Source organism: Neolamprologus brichardi, chromosome 14 (genome assembly GCF_056152115.1).
Source record: "Neolamprologus brichardi isolate AB-2024 chromosome 14, ASM5615211v1, whole genome shotgun sequence".
Lineage (NCBI taxonomy): Eukaryota > Metazoa > Chordata > Actinopteri > Cichliformes > Cichlidae > Neolamprologus > Neolamprologus brichardi.
The window spans coordinates 1,757,807-1,782,131 of NC_142117.1; the positions used below are offsets into that span (position 1 = coordinate 1,757,807).

General features: G+C 43.0%; 3 protein-coding genes across 4 annotated transcripts in view; all 3 read left to right on the forward strand.

The window, feature by feature from the left end:
* LOC148098702 (protein NLRC3-like) overlaps positions 1 to 24,325 on the forward strand; it is a 199,270-nt gene that overhangs the window by 154,734 nt on the left and 20,211 nt on the right. Inside the window, exon 2 of one of the 2 annotated variants that reach the window (XR_015719960.1) lies at positions 4,306 to 4,752. The exons of the other annotated variant lie outside the window; for it this stretch is intronic. The gene's annotated coding sequence lies outside the window, so the exon portion shown is untranslated. Of the gene's footprint in view, positions 1 to 4,305; positions 4,753 to 24,325 lie in introns of those variants that run through there. 2 annotated transcript variants of the gene reach the window in all.
* On the forward strand, positions 6,622 to 8,725 carry LOC148098710 (neoverrucotoxin subunit alpha-like; the record flags this gene model as incomplete). The annotated part of the gene is made up of 2 exons (XM_087851393.1): positions 6,622 to 6,691; positions 6,840 to 8,725. Coding segments are annotated over 2 exons (603 nt in total), but the record flags the coding sequence as incomplete, so codon positions are not given.
* LOC148098711 (dual specificity protein phosphatase CDC14AB-like) lies at positions 9,028 to 16,547 on the forward strand. The gene is made up of 8 exons (XM_087850580.1): positions 9,028 to 9,340; positions 9,770 to 9,842; positions 10,499 to 10,729; positions 10,821 to 10,959; positions 14,640 to 14,856; positions 14,985 to 15,076; positions 16,157 to 16,288; positions 16,372 to 16,547. The coding sequence occupies exons 2-8, from the start codon at positions 9,788 to 9,790 to the stop codon at positions 16,418 to 16,420; spliced, it is 915 nt and encodes a 304-aa protein (XP_087706706.1). The 5' UTR covers positions 9,028 to 9,340; positions 9,770 to 9,787; the 3' UTR covers positions 16,421 to 16,547.

Consider the following 24,325-nt stretch of genomic DNA (forward strand, 5'->3'; position numbering starts at 1 on the left):
AAAACTGAGAGGACTAAGTTAAAGAGAGGCTGGAGAGTAACACAGAGCAGCAATGAATGCTGCTCACACAGTTTAGACAGTTTAGCATCAAATGTTCGAGTGAGTTAGCTCCCAGCTAACTAGCAGAGCAGCTAACTAGCAAACCAGCTAACTAGCAAACCAGCTAACTGCATCCACAAGCTGCGACTGCGTCTTTCTGACAAGAGCGTCAGACACTCAGACTGGTTTTCTTTGTGGATGATGATTTATTCTCACACTGATCCTTCATGATGATGCTGCCATCCACCCACTGCTCCTAGCAGTGTTGCCAACTCCTCAGTAAGGAAAATTGCTATTGGCTGTCCTAAAAGTTGCTGGAAGTCGCTAAATGACGTCATCGCCTAATTTGGATAAATGGTCATGCTAATGTAATTGTAACGTACATTGTAGGAGAGAAAAATAACATTGTGGAAGCGACATAACGTAAGTAAAAAACGTCCTGGAATGCATTTAAATAAATAACTCATAGTTCTGTCTGTAACTATTACAACACTCTCACCACATTTGTTAACAATTCTCTCAACAAATGTGTTTTTCCTCGTTCTTTGTTATCCAGCTGAGACTTTGGGTATAAATGTGTCATAAACAGGAGAAAGCAGTGCAGGTTCAATGTAATCAAACCTCAGACTGAGTTCAAAATCATCACCTGTCCCAGATATCACATCAGCACCAGAACCATGATGTGTTTACTCACATTTAAAAAGGTGGAGGTCAGTGTGAATGGACTTGTCATTGGTCTGAATGTGCCTCTATAAACATGTGCTCTTCATTATTGATGTTTTCCTAATGAACAGAAAATGAGACTTAATAAAATCCTTCTGACTGTTGTTGGAGCAGGTTAGGTCCTGGGTTTGAGTCCCCCACTGTACCACAGGGGCTTCTAGCTTTGTTTCACAGTGTGTAGAACAACAAATAAAACCAAATCACAAAAAGCTTCAAGTCAAAAACGCATCAAACTTTGAGGGTTTTTCCCAAGGATGAGGAAGCAGACTGGGCCACAAACAGCTGGATATATGAATGGTTACCACAGCAACCACAGCAGTGTGCTCTCAGTATATTTAGTTGTATAAAGGTGTTTGTGGTGTGTTGCAGCTGAAACAGCCTCATGTATGTTGACACAGGGAGAAAATAGTGTGAGAACACTGTTCACAGCAGTCACAGCTCGCTGCCTTCAACAGTCTCTTCCTTCCTTGTTTGGATGTCACTGATATCATCTTCTGCTCTCACACTGACCACCTGTTGAAGCTAACATGCTAACATGGAAGCCGCAGGTATGCCACCTGTGGCAGCTGAGGTCACGTGATCTGAGTGTTTGAACCACGTGTTGGAGCAGCATTTCCAAACATCTGCACTTCAGAAGCTCCAAAGTGTGGAAACGTCACTGTGGAGCGTCTCATCCCTATCTAAGAGATTTTCTTGCCTCTGCAAAGCTAAGCTTGCAAACAGCACCATAGTTTGTCAATCCCAACCAATCAGAGCGCTACTTATGTCACGTCACATGACTCGTATGTTTACCTCTTTGATTAGCATCCAAAGAACTAAAGAAAGGCTAAAAGGACGTTCAGCCAATCAAATCCCTCCTAGGAACAGGAAGTCAAGAGAGGAAATGGAGCAGAGAAGGAGGATCACCAGTTTAAATGTCTGAGTTTTAAACTGGTGACCCTCTAAAGAGGCTTTTATTGACTCTGTTTTCTTTACAGCTTTTTTCACCATTTAAACTGTTTAATATCAGATTTAGAAATAACTTTTGGACAGTTGTTGTACATTTCCACTAAAATGTGACACAAATAATGTCTTTCTGACTTTACTTTGGACTAATCTAACGACTCAGCCTGGCTATGTTGGACTTGGTGTGGAAGCAGCTCCCAGTTTGAGTTCAGGAGACACACACTCTCTACTTTGAAGATCAGCTTCAAACTTTCCTTTTTGATAAAGCTTATAGTTCGAGCTGGATCAGGTGACCCTGAACCATCCCTTAGTGATGCTGCTATAGGCTCAGGCTGTTGATGATGCTCTGCTTTCTTCTCCACTCCCCTCTTTTCACTCCTGATGCTTTTATATGTCACGACTGTCCTTAACTTTTGTGTCTCTCTGAGCTCATCTCTTCTCTTTACCCTCACCCTGCAACCAGTCATGGTAGATTTTTTTGAAGCTGAGCTTTCATACATGATGAATTGCTCTCTTCAGTTGGGTGTCTTCCCTGCTGCCTTTAAAACGGCGGTGGTGAGGCCCCTTCTGAAGAAGAGCAATTTGGATTGTAATGATTTTAATACAGACCTGTATCCAACTCACCATTTTTAAGTAAAACTTTAGAAAAACTTGTTTTTACTCAGATTAATGACTTTCTGAATGATAGACAGATCCTGGAGATATTCCAGTCTGGATTTAGGGTGAACCACAGCACAGAGACTGCTCTCCTAAAGGTTTTAAATGATCTTAGATGTAACTGGGACTCCCAAAAGCTCTCAGTCCTGGTGCTGCTGGATCTAAGCACAGCCTTTGATACAGTAGACCACGCTATTCTTTTAAACAGACTGAAACACATGGTGGGCCTCTCTGGTGCTGTACACAACTGGTTCACTTCCTGTCTCTCAGACAGAACTTTTATGGTGAGTATGGATACATGCTCCTCTAAGATCCATAAAATGACATGTGGTGTGCCTCAGGGGTCGGTTTTAGGCCCTGTACTTTTTAATTTGTATATGCTCCCTCTCGGCGGTGTCATCAGGAGGCATGGAGTGAACGTCCACAGTTACGCTGATGACACTCAGCTGTACATCTCCATGTCTCCTGATGACACCAGACCAATGGATGCCCTTTTTAACTGTATTTTAGATATAAGATCTTGGATGGCAGAAAACGTTTTACAGCTTAACCAGGACAAAACTGAAGTTTTAATCGTCGGTCCTGAGGCTCAGAGAGAGAAACTCTTGTCTAAATTACAGGCATTTTCACTATGTCCTTCACTACAAGTGAAAAACCTGGGTGTTATTTTTGACTCTGAGCTTGGTTTTATCCCACATATTAAACATGTAACCAAAATTGGATTTTATCATCTAAAGAATATAGCCAGAGTCCGCCCTATTCTCTCTCGGGCCAACACGGAGATGCTGATGCATGCTTTTATTACCAGTCGCATTGATTACTGCCCTGCTCTCTGGTCTCCCCAAAAAGAATATTTCACCTTTACAACTTTTACAAAACTCTGCAGCTCGTGTGCTGACGAAGACCAGAGGGCGGGCCCACATTACACCGGTTTTAGAATCGCTGCACTGGCTCCCCGTGTGTTTCAGGATCGATTTTAAAGTTCTTTTATTGGTTTTTAAATGTCTTAATGGTCTTGGGCCTTCTTATCTCTCAGATCTGCTTTTACCATATGAACCCTCGTGGACCCTGAGGTCCTCTGGTACTGGCCTTTTGATTGTCCCTAAAGTCAGGACACATACTCACGGAGAGGCAGCGTTTCAGTGGTATGGTCCTCGTCTGTGGAACAGCCTGCCGGAGGAGCTCAGAGCCACAGAGAACGTTCATGTTTTTAAGAACAGGCTCAAAACCACCTTTTAATTTAGCCTTTACTTAACGTTTATTTATTTTATGCTTATTGATTCTATCCTGTTATTCTATTTATATTATTAATTTAGGTTTTACCTAATATTTATTGATTTTATTCTTATTCATTTTTTATCTTCTTACTCTATTTATATTTATACTGTATCCCATTCTTATTTATTTTATTTATTTTATTCTGTATATACTCTTATTAGGTCATATCTCCAGTGTTTCCTCGGAGGGGGCTCTCTGCACCGGGGTTGTGATCGACCGTGGCTCCTGGGGCTCTGTGGGTCTTCTCAACCTGGCTGGGGGGCTTCTTTGCCTCCCTCCTGCTGTGTGCCCAGCCTGGAAGCTGTAAAGCACTTTGTGCTACATCTTTGTATGAAAAGTGCTTTATCAATAAAGATTGATTGATAGATTCTCCTCCGGGAGCCTGTTTTCACTGGGAGGATCTTTGTGTCAAAGGGAGTTCTTCCTTCCCACCATCACCAAGTGCTGCTCACAGTGGATTGTCTGGTTTTTGGGGCTTTCTCTCTAATATTGGAGGCTGTTACCTTACTCTGTTAAACAGAGTAAGGTAACAGCCTGTTGTTGTCTGTTGGGAATTGTCACTTTTAAATAAAGTTACACTGAATGGATGTAAATGGATAGATGTTATTGTGACAAACAGAAAATGATCTTTAAAAGATTGATTGTTGTTTTGTGTGTCTGCAGTCTGTCAGGCTGTCTGATCACAGAGGAAGGCTGTACTTCTCTGGCCTCAGCTCTGAGCTCCAACCCCTCCCATCTGAGAGAGCTGGACCTGAGCTACAATCATCCAGGTCCATCAGGAATTAAGCTCCTGTTGTCTGGACTGAAGGATCCAGGCTGGAGACTGGACACTCTCAGGTATGGAGAGAATGTCTGATAGAGGAGGACGAGCTGGAAACATTTCCTGTGTCCTTCACTCACTTCCTGTTTGTTTCCTGCAGATGAGACATGAACAATCACACATGCAGGAATATTTTCAGGGACAGACACACTAGTCTAGCTGGATAGTACGTAGGGGGTCTCCAAGGAGTCTGTTTGCAGGAACATTAATGATAACTGATAAGTCATGTTGAGAGTTTCATTAAAAGTAGACCTACAGTTAGGTCCATAAATATTTGGACAGAGACAACATTTTGTAACTTTAAACACACTTTATTAGGTCACCGGTTTACCTGAGATAGTGATCACTGTGTACCTAATAAAGTGTCAGCCATGTGTATGTTTCCCATGCTGTATGTCCACAGTCACAGTGACAGTCAGTGACACTGACAGAAGGATGAAACAAGGCTGTGAATCATTTCAGTCTTTGTGTGTGATAGAGGCAGACAGGAGCAGCTAACATCACCATCATTTTCCTGTATGAATCGCTGTTACAATGAAAAATGTCACTTACATATATCATATAGGAGACACACACATTGATATACACTAAACATTTATTTCATTTCTCTTTTTTTGTGTTGCCAATTTATGCACCTGCTTGATTTAGTTTAAACAGTTATTGTACACTTTCTGTAAATCCAGTGAACTGCATTTCACTTCTCAAATATCACTGTGTGTGTCTCCTATATGATATATTTAACTGACAATTTTTATTGTGACAACCAACGATTTGTACAGGAAAATAATGACTTTTCACAATGTTGCCCAAACTTTTCATCCCACTGTATTAGTATGTTTTGTCATTAGTATAATATGAAATAAATTCTACTTGTGTCAAGTCGGGTGCCAATATTTGCTGTGTAGTAGAACAGAGACATTTGTCATTATAAATGTTTATTGGAAAAAATATATAAATTCAGTAACAAAAACATTAAACATAAATATATGAAATGTAACTATTTACAGAGAGACAGGAATAAAAAGGACCCAGCTTGGAGTGGAAGAGCCTCAGGGAGAAGGAGGAGAAAAATAAGAACATTGTTTCTGTCCTGGAGAGCTGCTGCCTCATCAGAAAACTACTGATCATTAGGGTCCAATGTTTCCAAATTTAACACAGCTGTGCTGTTTTCAAAAGCTAATTTATAAATTTGAAATTTCACGAATTCTCGTGTCTGAGGCGGCATGCTCTCCAGAACAGGAACAAGGCCGAGGAGGAAATGTTCTGTTGGAGACGGGCGTGGCCTCTTTAGGGACTCCAGGATGGCCAGCTCCACCGCCGATGGACCGTCCTGGGACCCGTCCCTCGCCCGCCTTCGAGCTGTCCTCCTCTGTGGGCCTGTAAAACAGCACAAAACAACACAAAGTAATGAGAAGGCTGCTACTAGATTTTCATTTTCAAAATTGAAAAAAACAGGATATAAACAGATTGGTTGTAGATATTTAGTAAAGGTGATCACAAGGAAACCAAGCAAGTAAAAAGCTGTCAGTGCTTGATGTTCATACCTGTGGGTGCAGCAGCAGGAGCTGAGGGACCAGGGACTGGGGAGCCAGGAGAAGAGACAGGGGATGCTCTGCTGCATGATTACTTGACTCTATGAAGACAATATTAAATGTTAACAGGTTGAAGACAATAGTCATAGAGAATATTATATTATTATGTACTTATATACTTATTATATACAGTGGTCTCTCATTTATTGCAGCACATGAACAGTAGTCACAGTTCTCACAAGTTGATTCTCAAAGTGCAAACCTTTGTCGATTTTAAAACGTAAAAGTATTATGCCGCGCTTTTTCTCCGTCTGCGGCGCCACTTTTGTGCGCCTTTTTTGCTCCCGGTGCAGGTGTCTATTTCCGAATGAGGGTCATAGTTATGAGTGTTTTTGTGCTGTTTTTTTTCTATTGAACGTGATGGTTATCAAAACCAAACATGATAAGTTTGGCAAGCGCAGGAGACACGACACGGAGGAGATTTGTCATCAAGCTGTTTTTAAATGTGCTGATAAATAAATGTAGATTTCTTTGAATAAAACAGTGGAGCCGAGCTTTGAGCTCAGTGTGTAACAGTGTGTGTATGAGAGCCATGTAATGTCCATGTGTGCATGCTGACTGTGCTGCTCTGACCCCCCTCCTCCTTTCAGGGTGGAGCCTGCTGGAGTCCGATGGTTGACACCAGGTCTGAGGAAGTGTAAGTGTGTTTTTAATGGGATTCATGAAAACAAAGCAGCACACATTCAACCATCTTCATCATGTCAGGAGTCATCATCAAAGTGTCAATCAATGAACAGATGATGGATCAATAACTGCAGCTGGATTGTGTTTGTTCTCTCCATCAGATTCCTGTCAACTCACAATCGACACAAACACAGTGAACACAAACCTCCAACTGTCTGACAACAACAGGAAGGTGACACATGTGGAGGAGGTTCAGTCATATCCTGATCATCCAGACAGATTTGATGTTCGTCCTCAGCTGCTGTGTAGAAATGGTCTGACTGGTCGCTGTTACTGGGAGGTCGAGTGGAGAGGAGACGTTTATATATCAGTGAGTTACAGAAGCATCAGAAGGAAAGGAGGCAGTTATGGCTGTGTGTTTGGGTACAATGATCAGTCCTGGAGTCTGAACTGCTCTGATGATGGTCTTCGTTCTGTCTGGCACAATAAGAGACAAACATTCATCTCCTCCTCCTCCTCCTCCTCTGTCTCTAACAGAGCAGCAGTGTATGTGGACTGTCCTGCTGGCACTCTGTCCTTCTACAGAGTCTCCTCTGACACTCTGATCCACCTCCACACCTTCAACACCACATTCACTCAAACACTTTATCCTGGGTTTTACTTCTTTCCTGGTGCCTCAGTGTCCCTGTGCTGAGTGGGGTATAAAGAGTGTCTCCTGTTACAGAAACACTCTGACTGTTGAACAGATAGTTCAGTCTGTACATGTCTGTCTCTTTCACTCACAAACACGTTTTCAGATTCATGGATTCAATCAGTTGATGTTTGAAACTCTTCTAAATGATTCCTTGTAAACTTCTTCCTCTTCAGTCACAAACAAACAGGAAGTGATGTCACATGTGTTCCTGTCCACACAGCAGAATGAGTCTATTGCTGACAGTGATGTACAAACAGAGTGAGCATTTCTGAGGCCCAAAATAAACTGAGTAGTTTTCACATTTTCCTCACGTTATTAATTCTGTTCAGGGGCACGTGTGAAAGGGCGCGTGTGAAAGGGCGCGCCTCAGCCGGCTCCATAGCTAAACTCCAACGTTACAAGTTCTTGGAAAAAGTAACACTGTGGTGGAAATATTTCTGTGGAGATGAAATGAGTCACGTGGAGAAACAAATCTGTTCCTGATGTCTGGCAAACAAGCGCGTCCAACAAAGAAACGTCCCGTCCTCAGTGTCTTCATTAGGACACTTTTGCTTATTGACACCCATGCTTGTTTCTTTTGGACAAAGGTGCGGGACGGACTTGAAGACCTTGTTCGTACCAGTTTGGACACACCTGCGGCGCCGGTTTAGCGCAGCTGGATGAGCAGCAGTCCCTGTGTCCCTCTCTCACTTTCCTGTCAGTTTTCAATGCATCTGTCTAATAAAGATAAAAATACATTTAAGAAAAGAACAGAAAGTTTGGATACACCTTCTCATTTTATGGTTTTTCATATTTACATCGTAGAAGACATCACAATGTGGAGTTAAACAAAAAAGTCTGAAAACATGTTTTATATGTGAGATTCTTCAAAGCTTTGCTCTCCCAGTCTCACCTTGTCCCAGCACAGAAACAGAGACACGTGGGAAAAGTGACATCTCATTACATGAGTTTGTGTGAGGCTAGTCCAACAGTGATGCAGTCTAATGGTGTGGAGATCTTCCAGTCAGTGGTGACAGGCCCAGCTCTGACAGCACAGTGTGACAGCACCGTGTAGCATATGGAGCCCTTTAGAGATCAATGCATGTAAACTGTAAGGCGACCCCCGTATCTGTAGTCATTCTAAATATTTCTGTTTAACAAGCAAACACTTGATTAGAAAACTAAGTGATGCAAGTGCAGACTTAGCTAGCGGCCTGTGAAAGTCACAGTTCAGTCAGGCAGCTCAGACATTTGGCACTCAGGACTTTGGCTTTACAGCTTTGGGTGATGGGAACAAACCACAGTGCAGTCCTCCATCCAACCTAACCCAGCTCTCATCATAGCACAACGTGTGGAAGAGGGAGGCCACTCAGACAGGAGAGAAATGCCATCAGCATAGATGACTTTGTGGTGTTACTTTTGTAATGTTCACACAAATACAAATAAGCAAACGGTGCATTTTGTAGCAGCCTTGAAATATATAAATATATATAAATATAAATATATATAAATATAAATACAGTTTATATGCACTGAGTCATCCTTGTTATTAATCTCTGGCTGTCCTCACAGTGTGTCTTTGGTCCTGTCTCCGTCCCCTCAGCCCCTCAGCAGTCAGATTGCCGCCCCTCCCTGAGCCTGGTTCTGGTGAACATGTGTTTCTGTTAAAAACGAGTTTTTCCTCCCCACTGTCACCAGTGTGCCTGCTCGTAGGGGTGGTCTGATTGTGTTTCCTCTGTATAACTGTAGGGTCTTTACCGTACAATATTAACTGCCTGAGGTGACCTTTGTTGTGATTTGGTGCTAAAAAAAACTGAACTGAATCTGTGAAACCACTGCAGATCACTATAACACTAAACATTTCAGCCCTTTGGGGGGAGTTGTGCTTTTGTTGTGAAAATCTGTTCCTGCTCTTTTCCTCTGCAGGCATTACAACATGGTTTCCTGGATTTTGAAAGGTTCAGTGCAGAAGAATATGAACATTATGAGGTAACAGACTGCAGAGTGCTGACTGTGCTACAGGTTGATATCAATGAAAACAGGACCAGGATACAGTAAGAAATAAGTAACATACGCTTGTTATTCATCCAGTTTATTTGCAGTGCTGTTAGTAACACAGTCAGGGCCAACCAAGGGCTCGTACGATGTCCAGGCCTGCCTTGGTGCACGCTGTACTTCCTCAGTTTCTCAGTTAGATTGATCCATAACTCACCCGTCCAAGTGATAGACAGTCAGTGAAGTAAAGGTCAGCTCACCTGTGTCCACTGCAACAAAACTGATTTCCAATGAAAGGTAAAAGACCGTATGTGTTCATTACTGCAGTGGTGGTATAATTAAGGTGTTCTGGATCCATGTTTTTAACTGATATGTCGCTAACCTCTATCACAGTCTTTCTTTCCTTTCTTTTTGTGCTTTTAGCGAGTTGAAAATGGAGATATGAACTGGATCGTTCCGGGAAAGGTTCTGGCGTTCAGTAGCCCTCATTCTCGTGGTAAGATAGAAGATGGTGAGTCAGAATCTCTAAGCTAAAAGCTAAAAGCATGCCTCCAAACCAACATCAGTGCTCACGTTGCTTGGCCTGACAGAAGGCCTGTGCAGCCCCTCAGTGCCTGCACGTCCTGAAACAGCTGAGAAGAGCTAACCTTACCCTGCTGTCTTCTGATGGCGTGTATTGTTTCCTGCTTAGTGCTGTCATGTTGTTACGGCTGGATTAGACGAGCCTGAGCCCTGCAGTGGCTCGGGGTTTCCCATGATGCACTCATGCTTCTTCATCACTCAGCTCTTTGTACTTCCTGTGTATTTACACCACTTTGCACGTAGTTATTATTCCCCTCTGGCTCTCCAGTCCATCTCTTGTCCCGTTGTCCTCCCCTCACCCCGACCACATGTGGCAGATTGCTCCCCCTCCCTCAGCCTGGTTCTTGTTAAAGGGAGTTTTTCTTTCCCGCTGTCAGCAGGTGCTTGGGGCCGTTCGATCGTTGAGTTTTCTCTGTATTTGACGTCTTTACCTTACAATATAAATCAGTTGACACTACGTCATTGAATCTTATTTTACGTTTGCATTAAGAGACAGGACTTGCATTAAAAACAGACCCTCGCTGATTGAAACGTACGACGTAACTCAGTTGTTGTTGATTCTGTCTCCAGGTTATCCCCTCCACACACCCGAGGCATACTTCTCATACTTTTGCCAAAATGACGTAACGACCGTGGTTCGTCTGAACAGGAAGTTGTATGATGGCAGGCGGTTTGAGGATGCAGGATTTGAGCACCACGACCTCTTCTTCCTTGATGGGACCACGCCCTCTGACCTCATCGTCAGACGCTTTCTGCATGTGTGTGAAAGCACAGACGGGGCAGTGGCAGTGCACTGTAAAGGTAGGACTGCAAGTGTTTATGTATGTTTAATTGATGTCATTTATTTCTTTTATCTTAACTTTGTCTCTTTAAACACTCCATCCATTTACAGCTGGATTAGGCCGCACGGGCACTCTGATTGGCTGCTACCTGATGAAGCACTTCCGGTTTACTGCAGCCGAGGCGATTGCTTGGATCAGAGTCTGCAGACCTGGATCTATCATCGGTCCACAGCAAAACTTCTTAGAAGAGTGAGTTTGTGCCTCAGCTGTGACCGCTCAAACCAAACGCTCCAATTTCCGTGACTCCAAAGGTATCAGTCGGAGACAATCATTAAGCTTTAGTGCCGTTCATGAAAGTACAGGAGTAATGCTTTCCAGATGATGTGCACACAGACACGTCTGCAACACTTCATTGGGATAATGTCACAAAACACAAGCAGACGGCAACTTCACCTCCAAGGTGCACGGAGAAAGATCTGACGAGGTGAAGACTCCAGTCACAGAGTATTAGGGAACCATAACGTGTTAGTGGCCTTCATCAGGGTCATTGCGTTTATCTGTGAAGGTGTGATTGGTCCACTTTTTCTGTTTCCAGTCTTTTTTATTTAAACACAAGCTGTTTGACATTTTGCAATGACCCAAAAGGCGTTGGTCACTGAGTACAGCTGTTCTCTAATACTTCGAGTGTTGCTGGAGTCTTCACACGAAGCACAAGTAGATAAGGAAGTAGATCAGGAAGTAGATCAGGAAGTAGATCAGGAAGGGTTTGAGGTGTCACCTTGGCCTTCAACGTCGGCAGATCTCAATCTCATCGAGCATCTGTGAGATGTGCTGGACAAACAAGGCCCGTCTGTGCTTAGGCTGTGGCATCTATTGCTGTTACCACACAAGATGTTTCTCCATGCTGAGGTCATGGTTGGAGCATGCTGGAAATGTAGTAAAAGTTAGAAGAGAAGCAAAAGGTGGAGGTCAGGGTGGGGCATTCCCCAGGGTGCCCATGTGCAGCTGGTGGTGACTGCAGCAGTGGGAAACTGGTGGATGATGAATCAAATCGAATTAAAAAAAGCCTGAAACTGTGTTACTGCTGCAGACTGCAGTCAGCTGGTTTCTCTCCTCAGCTCTGGACGCACACTTCCTCCTTACGCCACAGTAGTGCTCTGTTGCTAATGGCTACTAGCTTTGTGTGCAGTGTTGCCAACTTAGCTACTTTGTCGCTATATTTAGTGAGCTTTCAGACCCCCTTAGCGACTTTTTTCTAAAAAGCGACTAGCGACAAATCTGGCGACTTTTTCTGGTGTTTTTGGAGACTTATTTATGACGACTTTTTGACGTGAAAGCGCGTATCGCTCTTACTCTCAACAAGCAGCTGGTGCTAGTGATGTGCAGATCGATCCTGAAATATCGATTCCTCCGATACCAGTCATTTATGTTCTAGAATCGATTCTCACATTAAAATATCGATATTTTAGTAATTTAGGGTAAATTTGTAGTTTATCATTAACAGGAACACAGTGGAAAGAAACTATAACATTCGGATTGTCTACATTCAAAGGAACTACTTCCTCTTCCGCCTTTTATACTCATGTGCGAAATACGGCTGTATAATAACTCGCAGCCCCTTGGCGTGCGCACTCACAAGAATGGCTGAGCGTAATTGTGCGGACGCATTTTACCTCCACAAGAAGCTGAGACGTGGTTTGCATACATGTGGCAAAAAAGTGAGGTGTTGTGGCCATACTTGCCAACCTTGAGACCTCAGAATTAGGGAGACGTTCAAAAAGGCTGTTGGGGGGTTGATAAATAATTTTACACTGTTTATTTATCGGATAAAATACGTTAAATATCACCGGCCCGGAAACAGCGGGGGTGTCCAAATTCAGATGCTGCTTCCACCTGAGGACCCGGCCTTCTCGGTCTAAAGCAGCGGTCCCCAACCCCCGGGCTCGATTGGTACCGGGCCGCGAGAGTTGAGGCTCAGGTGTAAAATGTATAGTTTTCAGGTTTTTATCGGTTTTCAGCGTTATTTTGTTATCGTTTTTATTGTTTACTCGTCTTTTCACGTGTGTTATGAATAAATTTTCTTTTTTTTTGGCACTGGTACTAGTTTTATTTTGTTGTATTTATCCGCGACACCTTAAAGGCTGGTCCATGACAATATTGTCAGGCATAAACCGGTCCGTGGCGCAAAAAAGGTTGGAGACCGCTGGTCTAAAGAAAGCCGGGTAGCACGTCACGAGCTCCCTCGGTGGAGTGAAACTGCCGTCTGCTCCTTGCTATCTAAAATATAACGGGGCGCTGACGTAAACTCTCGACCGTCTCACACTTTGTTTAATTAGTTTTCTGTTTGACGTTTATTCAGCTGTGTGAAAACCCCGGAGGACCCCTCCCGAGGGATTAATAAAGTTAAATTTAATTTAATCTAATCTAATAACTTTAATCTCAGCCAAACCGATTTACTCACGAACAAATAAAACACTGAAAAAGCCAAACAATAACATTTTTAAGTTATCAAAGTGACTTATATATCATGTTTAACCCGAGTAGTGAAAGACCGCAGGGTTTGAAGACGATGTGTCGGTCGGCTCAGATATTTGAGGTTTACAAAGCTACATTCTCACCTGAAAACATGTTAAAAGGTTTTTTGCGACCCAGAAAGACAAATAAGAGTGATATTAAAACTAAGTAGCTGACGCCATTGTTGGAAAATGGAATTGGCTGGGCCGCGCTATGAATTCTGGGATATGGTTTTTCAATTTTGTTGTCCAGGTGGAAAATCTGGAGAAATTTGGGAGAATGGTGGCTCCGGGAGATTTTCGGGAGGGGCACTGAAATTCGGGATTCTCCCGGAAAAATCGGGAGGTTTGGCATGTATGGTTGTGGCAACATCACTAACCTTCTCAAACACCTCAGAGTAAATCATATCACAGAATATGACGAGCGTATGTTGAGACAAACTGAAGAGCAGGAGAGGGACAGGTGCTGCTAGGGCGAGACAGACGTCTCTCACGGAGTCCTTTAGTGCTGCAGGCAGGCAACGTGTTCAAATAGCACAACTTCAGTTTTTTTATCTCTATATGATGAACTCTGCATCATTAAGTGATAAGAACAAGAAATCTCATGTCCTGTAATCATTATGACGCTATAATTTGAGATACAATAAATAAAATACGTTTTTGTACAAAGTATCGGCTCAGTATCGTCGATACCACCCTGAATATTACTTGGTATCGGATCGGAAAGGAAATCAGTGGTATCACACATCACTAGCGGGTGCTGCCGTGGGCACCTCGCCCGTGCCAAGGCGCTCACAGGCCGAGGATAGTCCTCCCCCATCTGCTATCAGGGCAGGAGACGTTCACACCTGTGCGTCCGAACTGCAAATGAATCGGTTATGAGCGAAGCCGTTGCTCTCACACTGACTGTAACGCAGTCAGTTCTTCTTTTACTGTTATGCTGTTTTGTGGATCAAGTTTAAAACTACTTATAAACACACACACACACAGTAACTCCACCAGAGTGCCTATTTCGGGTCACTTTTGCCGGTCCAAGCCCGGGTAAAGGAGCAGGGTTGGAATTGTGACATTAAAAAACAATAATTGCTAAAATAAATTTAATTTGTAGTTCTAAATAAACTCTAAATGCATTTAGAACGTTTTTTACTCACTTTATGTCTCGTCCACGATGTTATTTCTCTCTCCAACAACGTAGGTTACAATTACATTAACATGACCAATTATGCAAATTAGGTGATGATGTCCTTTAGCGACTTCTAGCGACTTTTAGGACAACCAATAGCGATTTTCCTTACTGAGGAGTTGGCAACACTGTTTGTGTGTCTACTTACACGCTAAACCAGGATGTTGAATGTTATACCTGCTAAACATGATATCACAGTTAGTTTGTGGCGTGTGTTTGATGTTTGTGTGCAGGAAGCAGCACAGTTTGTGGGTTCAGGGTGACGTGCATCGGTCTAAACAGAAGCTGGTCCAACAGAGACGGAGTCGGCAGCAGCAGCTGCAGCAGCAGCAGCTTCACCGCTCTGACTCTGTGCAGGGAGGCAAACAGGAGGCAGTGTCCTCGCTGCTTTCCAGCATGGATGACCTGTCAATCAACACCGTGCTCTGCAAGTCATATAGCTTGGATGAGGTCAGCGGTGTGACTTCATAGCACCTTTTTTTAATGGTTACTGCAGAATTCAAACAGGCTACTGAGTTCTGATCACAATGTTGTGTTTTCATGCTGCTAATTGTGTCTTTCTTTCTGTGTCTGTGCAGAATAACTGCAAAGAAGTCAGTCTGACACAGGGAGACGAACTGAGAGCACTGAAGGGAAAACGCCCACCGAGATCAGCGTCATCCTGCTCAAGGTACCAATATCTGTAATTTAATTAATGAGAAATGGTTATTGTGGTCAGTGCAAGAGACACGTTGAGAATTAGCTCAAAACAAAGTTTCTATTAACAAGGAGATATAATAGACACCAACATGTTTTTGTGGATGTCAGAAAGTACATAAGTGACTGTTGTCGAATGCTTTGTTTGCACGCTGTCTAACAGACAGACTGGACTGCATGAAATCCTGCTGTGTTCTCATCTGTGCAGCGTAAATGTTGTGTATAACCTGCTCGAGCTCATGCATCCTTTTTTGTTCTTCGGTTAAACTGAAACCTAAATGCAACAAGAGAAGTTGTTGTCTTTGGATACTTTAGTTAATCATGAGTGAGATTAAGGTTGTGGAGGTTGTCAGAGTATTCCTTCTACTGCCTGACAGTGTCCTCAGTTGGAGTCAGCAGGCCTCCATCTTTACTGGACACCGTGTTGGTAGAGCACCACTTCCCCCTCCTGACGGTTTGCCAGAATCGCTCCTCCTACGCCCAAGTTTTTGCTGCAGCCGCGGCCTGAGCTGCGTTTCGATTGGCCTGCCCTCTGCCTCTGCTCTCCACCCGTGGCTGCCGCCAGACACACAATCAGTAGATAATACCTCTGCTCACTACAGTTTTTGTTTTGGTCCCTGAATCCACGGCCCAAATATAGCAGATATATAAGATGCTGCCATAGTTCAAGAAACATTTCATAAAAAGTAAATAGTTACAAATCGGGGATATGGGAGCTGCGGCAAAAAGAAACCAAAGGACGACCACGAACCAAACTCACAACGTGCTTCTCCTGTAAACTAACATCACTAAACTGCTAACCTGACACAACCAAGAACTGGGCTTCCACGGAGGTTAACTCGAGGTACCTCCCACACGTCGAAGCGTATTTGTCTCTTGTCTCTTGTACAGAGTGTGTGTGCAGATGTTGATTCCTGCAGTGAGCGTAGAAATCATCAGAAGGATTTTTGGAGAAGTTGTTCGTTGTGCTTGTTTTTGTGAAGGATCAAGTTTAGTATTTGCTCTTGGATCACACACACACACAAATATGAGGTGTTCTTGTTTTCTGTGTCAGGTTAAACCTGTCCAAGACTTCACACTGCTCCATCCTCCCTCCCCCGAAGCCCTCCAAAGTCCACCTCACCCCCTCTTCTACTAAAAAGCTGAGACGAAGTTCCTCTACCACCACTGCTCCGCAGATCAGGAGGTTGGTGTCTGTGCTTTTGTTCCTTACTAGAAGCACATTATAATAAAACCAATATAAAATGTGATGTGCTGATGTCTCCACAGTCCCTTCAGCCTCACTGTGTTCAGCACCAGGCCAGCACTGATTCACTGACTTCACACTTGGGACGTTCTGGTCATGAATCAGCCCAGCTGATGATGGACTCGCTGGAAACTGGATCAGCTCTCTTGCACCTTTAATAGGCTGTAAATCCTTTTTTAGCCCCAATAACTACTTTTGGTTTTGACAGAGCCAACAGTTTGTCACCACTGTAACTGGTCACGTGGCCCATTCTGTGATAACAGGGCCGACACCATAAATCATCACTTCTCTTGGGTATAGCAGGCAGGTAACTGTAAAAAACTGCTGCTGCATATTGCAGATATAACATCTGCCTGATGCTGAATGTCCCGTTGTCACAATCATTTTGCTGGAAGCAAAGGACACGTGCAGGTGCAAACACCAAACAACGCTAACAGGGGATAAAAGGTTGTGGCCCGAGGACTGAGTCAGACCATCGCCAAGAACAGTCTGGGTGCTTCTGATAAACGGCTGCTGCCATTTGTCCATCCAAAGTTCAGAACCACAGGATGTAGACGGCCTGAAGCAACGTCTTGGTTGCGGAAACACAGACCTTTAGAAGTCGTACCAAAATCCACGCCAACTTTGGCAGATCACAGGTTTCTTGGCTGCACATGATGGACCTAGCTTATTTGGCACGTTGTTGTAATGTTGTCTCCTCATTTTCAGTACTTTAGTAACCTGGTTGGATTAGAGAACCATAGCAAACCACATCTTTTGTAAGAGATCGGTGCACATTGTTCAAGAATTAACAACTGGACGCAAAATTGTCTTGCAAGACCAAGAGTGATACACTGCTTCTGCTATAGATGTTATTTATATTTTCCAAGATTTCATCGATAAAGTATGACAAACTTATATTTGTTGGTCTTTTAATGTTCGATTGTCAAATAATAAAAAAATAAATAAATGTTCATTTACCTGTTATTACCACACACCAAATCCAGTCGCTGGTACTTGCTGGCTTGTGTAGCCACTAGGTAACAAAAGTTCAACACTTCCCATAGCATCCCGGAGCACTTCTGTTGTCTTTTGTACGTGCTTCGGAGTTTTTATGTGTTTTTACGTGATTTGAAGTTTGTATGTGCTTTGTCTGTAGGGGCCACCATAAATATACTTTTCTTCATTCACTCCACATAAAATGTAATAAATAAATCATATAATACAAAAATCAATTATTCACATTTCAACTTTTAACTATTTAAATTTTCAACTTTTTCCTTTTACAAATTTAAAGTGAAACAACACAAAACACTGCAAACCACAACACAATTAAATATAAATTAAAATATGAAAACAAAAAGAAGATGCATATTCTCTGTCATATGGACCTGCATGAATAAACTTTCTGAATCCTTTATCATCCGCAACTGAAAATAGTTGTGGATGATTACTATACCTTTCTAATGTGAGGTTGTTGTCCCTGGCTCTCTTTCTCTCTCCCTCCCGCTCTGTTCCTGTGCTACTGACTGTAACTACCGCCCCTCCCCCGTCTTCCCAGCTTAAAGCACAAGGCTGGCGTGCGGAGTGAAGTGGGAAAAAAGTGCGAGAGGGTGAGAGAAAAAAAAAACACGGCTCGCAATAAGGAGCCGGCTCCCGTTGTTCACGTCAAAGACCCGGCTCTAAGAGCCATTTCGTTCGCGACCGACACATCACTATTGTGCTTGCACGCTAGTGCATGAGGAGGGACGGATTTTATGTTTTACCTCTCCAGACACCTTTCTTTTTTTTCATAACCTTTCTTTTGCAACGTTATGGGTTGTACGAACACTGTGCTATGTTTGTAAACACTATGTTTGTTAAGCTGCAGCCGTTAAACCGGGCTGATATGGTTGACGAAGAGAAGGTGTATTAAAGGAAACACTGTGGAATTCCCAATGCCAGTGTGAGCACTGCTATCAGTGAGCTTAACGACAGCCGTTAGTATCATTTCAGTGTTTCAGTCATAAAAACACTTCCTGTCTCTGTGGTGGTTACACTGACATCATGCAGTTTGTGCTTTGACCTCCAGAGGGCGACAAATCAGCACAGACAGAGAGCTCCATTCAAACTTTGCTGCCATCAGTAATAATTCTTCAAATATAATCATCAGTGTTTGAGCAGCTATGATATCAGGGACAATCTAGACATGTGTGACAATACTGAACATGTCACATGACACACCTTAAACATCATGTGATCCACTCTCAGTCTGCACTTTCATTCATGACTTCAACAGGTTGAAATGACCTTTGAAGAAACATCAGTTCAGTGGTGAAATGTTCAAACGCTGCAGGAAGAAGAACAACAAAGTGATGACAGATGTTTGTGCTTCAAACTGGAAAATCAGCAGAAATAAATCACAGCCTGCCAGAGGTTTAGGAGTTTCTGAGGGGAACTGGAACGCAGCACAGTGTTTCAAATCCCCTGATTGTCCTCAAACGCAGCATTAGGCTGAAAGTTTACTTTCACTTCCTGAACTTCGTGGAGTGGCGCTTGTTGTTGGTGTGTGAAGAAACTGTAAGTTTGCTTTGTTTCCTCCTTTAACAGTTTGTCTTTAGGAACTTTACTGTTTGTTCAGCTCATGTTCGATTTCTTCACACAACAAACTGTGTGTTTGTATTTCCGGTCTCTCCATTAAAGTCAGTGTGTAATGTTTTCCTGGCTAACATCAGCTGTGTGCAGCTTAGTTCCAGCACAAATCTGCCGCTCCATAGTTCACGGTAACGGACTCACAGCTGGACCAACGAGGCCGAGTGTGTCCGCCACTCTGAGCTACGTTCGTGTTTGTGTACTTGTAGTTTGTACTTTGAGTTCACTCAGAGGACGCAGCGTACGTGATGACATCAGGCCTTTACCTCCTTTACTGTCACTGTGATTAATATTTACACACCACACGAGACACCTGACAGCATGTTAACGCTAAGCTAAAGCTAAGCTAACGCTAAGCTAGCCAAGAAGCCAGAGTGACGTTAAAGCTGAGTAAACACTGACCCCAGACCAGCACCGTGATAAAGTGAGCTGCTGCTGCTGAACCTGAACAGGTAACAAAGTGATGAGCAGTCAGGCTGCAGGTTTCTACCTGTTCATGTTTCTACAGTAGAATCACTTTGAAGTGTCTTTGTGCTGTTTCATCTTTGATTTGTGTTCATAAACACTCAGAGAAAGATCACGTGACCTCATCAGGATCTGTGTTGGTGTGTGGGGCTGTACCTCAGCTTTAGATTATGGTGATTATGAGACAGTGTTTCAGCTCATTTTACACAGTAACATGAAAGTACTGTTATGAGGAGTAATGAAGTAACATACTCCATTACTTTTAATTAAAGTGTTCTGTGTAATATGTGTAATAATGACTTTTTTGAGTAACTTCACCTCTGTCAATAACAACATTCATACGTGGAATAAAAACACATCAGTGGATCATTGCTGGAGCTGCCTGGACTTCAGTCTTCAGGATCTCAACCAACAGCATCAACATGCTGCTCCAGATGTTTGTGCTCCAGATGTCTGTGCTCCACATGTCTGTGCTCCACATGTCTGTGCTCCAGATGTCTGTGCTCCAGATGTCTGTGCTCCAGATGTTTGTGCTCCAGATGTCTGTGCTCCAGATGTTTGTGCTCCAGATGTTTGTGCTGCAGATGTTGGTGCTCCACATGTCTGTGCTCCACATGTCTGTGCTCCAGATGTCTGTGCTCCAGATGTTTGTGCTCCAGATGTTTGTGCTCCAGATGTCTGTGCTCCTGGTGATCAGACTCGCAGTTTCACCCTTGAAATAAGTGTTTATATTGTTGTTATATTGTTGACCCACCATTGATCATGTGTCTCATCACATGATCAATGGTGGGTCAGCGACATGCTTTCTTTCCGTCTCAGGTTTAAATATCTGGGACTCTCCACCGTTTGGTTTTAAAACTGAAGAAGCTTCTCGGATGAAACGTCTTCCAGAAACTTAAAGAAGTCTCTATTTTCTTTCTAAGCTCCTTAGATCACATGACCTGGATGACTGAACCTACAGACATATTGACCTGGTTTCTAGGTTACATGACAGGTCAGAGGTCAGCGACTGTAACTCAGTTACTCCTGTTAATGTGAACTCACTGAGTGTTTGTGGTTTACCTCTCAGACTGACTGAAGATGATGATGGAGGAAGAGGAGGACAGAGCAGAGTCTGCAGGGTCCAGCTGTCCGTCTGTGAGGAGTGACCGGTCCAAAGGTCTAAATCCAAACTTTGGTGCTGAACCTGGACCAACGAGGTCAGAGAGCTGTGATGACTCCTTTACATGTTTGTGTTTCCTGGATAAATATGACCTGAAACATCCTCAGATTGTTACAAAGATTCATTAAAAAGAAAACAATGAAAGAGAAAAGATCCAAATGTTAGACTTGGTCATTTGCTGTTTGAGGACAGTGATGCTCATATCTGTGGGGAAAGTGTGACCTGAGTGGGTTCATGTTTGTCTTTAAAGAACAGAGCTGCTCTGATTCTCTTTGTGTCTGATCTGTTAAACAGTCTGAGAGGTCACACAGAGACCCAGCAGCTAAAGCCTGGATCATACTGGCTGCTGTTAATGAGACTCCATCAGGACAACACTGAGCCACAGTGGTGTTCATGGAAATCAATCAATAAATTCAACTTTACACTGTATTACCAAAGTACTGACTCGTCTGCCTTCACACACATGTAAACTTGAGTGACATCATATTCTGAGTCCACAGCATTCAATATGATGTCAGCCAAGAGTTCAACATATAACAGCTTAAACTGTTCTAAAAAGGTTTTTTCACAGGTTTAAAAGTGTTTACGGGAATTTTTAACGGTTCTTTCAGAAGCACATACGTGAGGTTAGACACAGGAAGCAGCAACACTGACTGAACACAGCTTTTAGAGGCTAAATTCACATTTTAATAATGAAAGTGGCTTCATGTGTGTGTGTGTGTGTGTCCATGGTTCCTCCACAGAGTGGACCAGCAGAGCTCAGAGGTTCCCAGTGGTCAGTCTGCCCAGCAGCATCAAACACAGCTGGACTCCATGTTTATGGTCTGTACATGTACAACAACTACTTTATTATTAATATTAATAATAATACATTTATTTATAGGTCCCTTTCAGAACACCAAGGACTCTGTGGACTAAATGACCAAAAGAAACAAACTTTGAAATCAGACCGTGCAAATGTGATCACAGGGAAACGTTTTAAACATCGAGGCTTTAAACAAAAACCAAAGTGAAACAGTTTGTAGTCGAGATCAGTGGGAATGAAGCTGAATAACTGTTTCTTCAATAACTTTGAGAAATAAATGACAAATATGATGGAAATTAGCAGCATTAGCACTTACTAATGATGTGAGTCGACACTCTGCTGTATTGAGACGACCACATTAGGTGGTCCTCAACTGTAATGGAAACCAATGGCTCCAGTCGATCTGAGCAGCTACTAATAGAAACGGGGCCATAGATGTGTTTGTGCTTAATAACAGTGAATCACAGGATTTTTACATTACAGTTAAAATCTCATGTTGTTTGTTAAAGTGTGCAGTTCAGGGTGTGTTACTAAAACTGTTGTTTGCTCACTTTCCAAAGACCCAGCACCCATAAAAAGCAGCCAAACAGCTCTAAGAGTTACACACACACGCATATCTATCAAGTTTACTCTGGTCTAATATACTTGGATTTAGCTTGAAGAATGTTCCTGTACGAGGACTGAAAATGATTTAAAAAGCAGCCAATGTCCAAAGAACAACTTTGACACACCTTCATAAAGCCTGCAGAGCAAAAGAAAAACTAGCTGAAAGTCTGGCTGCTCTTATGAAAAGTACAGAGAAATTATGGGTCGTTCAACACTTGTGCACAATATAAGAGTTTAAATAAATCTAAAGAGTAACTCAAAATCCTACAATCATACTGAGAAAATCATCTACAGCTAACTATCCAAGTGGATTTGTTTAAGACAGCTCCATCTGCTGGTGGCCCTCTGCAGGTGCATGAAAGGGGCGAGTTTATAGTGAAAGTAGTAGAGAAAGTAAACCCCATGGGAAGGAGGGAGGACTCTCAGCAGCTTCCAGCTCATATTCAGACATTTGACTTCTCACTGAAAGCAGCTAGTTTGAGTGTCTGTACCTTAATTAGAAGAGATAACATGGCCATAGTAATTAGAGTTGATTGGGCAATGCTGTCCTTGTAATGTACTTTATGATTTTTATACATCTGTTTGTGGACAAGTCCCAGTTTTTCTGTAGAGCCTCTCAAGTTGGTGACAGCAGTCAAAGTTCACGTGTAAACCAGAGCAACAAATCAGGTCCAAATGTGTTGTTCACAGTGAGTGGGATCATCAGTATGTTGCTATGTTAACATCCTGCAGCAGGATGTGTTTGGTCAGCTGGTTCACATTTCCTCAGGACCTTCTTGATGTGATGTTCTTCTGCTTCCCTGGCTGCTGTGTCTGTGGGGATGGCGTTTGTTCTGTGTTGTAGCGTCCTGATGACGCCCAGTTTGTGCTCCAGTGGATGATGAGAGTCAAACCTTAAATACTGATCTGTATGCGTAAACAGAGTGAACCTTTAAGACCAGTTGTCTGTATGATCAACTCTGTCACCTATAACATCTTCAAGTTTCTGGCTTCGATCATCAACCTGTTGATAGTTCAGCTCTGAACACCAGTGAAATGTTTCTCCCACTGAAATCGCTGCATTCATATGAACAGAATCAACGTTTTGGGACCGTGGAGTTGTGGAGAATGTCTCAGTTAATCAGATAAAGTCAAACTTATAATTGGTGAAGAGCTCGTGGATGATATGCCCCTTGATTGTAAAGAAGTGGATGTTGTGTAGACTGAAGTTCAGAGTGGTGGTTCATTCATAAAGTATTCTGTTCCAGCTGCTGGAGGACAACATCATCACTTTTGTGAAGAACGAGCTGAAGAAGATCCAGAAGGCTCTGAATCCAAATAAGCCCCAGTGCTTGGAGTTTCAGAGGGAGGATGATGAGCAGAGGAGCAGCAGAGAGGCATTTGTGAAGATCGCAGTGGACTTCCTGAGGAGAATGAAGCAGGAGGAGCTGGCTGACCGTCTGCAGAGACGTAAGAGGATTTCTTACTTAAGGTTTTAAGCTGTTAGATAAATGAGACACTCATGACACCAGTGTGTTAAGTCATTTCTCAGTGGGTCAGAAAATGTCATCAGTGTTTTGTAAAATATATTTGTTGAAGTTGTATTTTTATTATTATTATTCAGAACTTCCAGCTGCAGTTTGTCATCGTAACCTTAAATCCACCCTGAAGAAGAAGTTCCAGTGTGTGTTTGAGGGCATCGCTAAAGCAGGAAACCCAACCCTTCTGAATCAGATCTACACAGAGCTCTACATCACAGAGGGAGGGACTGCAGAGGTCAATGATGAACATGAGGTCAGACAGATTGAAACAGCATCCAGGAAACCAGACAGACCAGAAACAAGAATCAGACAAGAAGACATCTTTAAACTCCCACCTGGAAGAGATGAACCAATCAGAACAGTGCTGACAAAGGGAGTGGCTGGCATTGGGAAAACAGTCTTAACACAGAAATACACCCTGGACTGGGCTGAAGACAAAGCCAACCAGGACATCCAGTTCATGTTTCCATTCACTTTCAGAGAGCTGAATGTGCTGAAAGAGGAAAAGTTCAGCTTGGTGGGACTTGTTCATCACTTCTTTACTGAAACCAAAGAAGCAGGAATCTGCAGCTTTGAAGACTTCCAGGTTGTGTTCATCTTTGATGGTCTGGATGAGTGTCGACTTCCTCTGGACTTCCACAAAACTACAATCCTAACTGACCCTAGAAAGTCCACCTCAGTGGATGTGCTGCTGACAAACCTCATCAGGGGGAAACTGCTTCCCTCTGCTCGTCTCTGGATAACCACACGACCTGCAGCAGCCAATCAGATCCCTCCTGACTGTGTTGGCATGGTGACAGAGGTCAGAG

Coding starts and splice junctions, on each gene's coding strand:
- LOC148098711 (XM_087850580.1), top strand. CDS start 9,788: ATGAACTGGATCGTTCCGGGAAAGGTTCTGGCGTTCAGTAGCCCTCAT. Junction 10,730..10,820: donor AGTGGCAGTGCACTGTAAAG/GTAGGACTGCAA, acceptor ATCCATTTACAG/CTGGATTAGGCCGCACGGGC. Junction 15,077..16,156: donor TCAGCGTCATCCTGCTCAAG/GTACCAATATCT, acceptor TTTCTGTGTCAG/GTTAAACCTGTCCAAGACTT.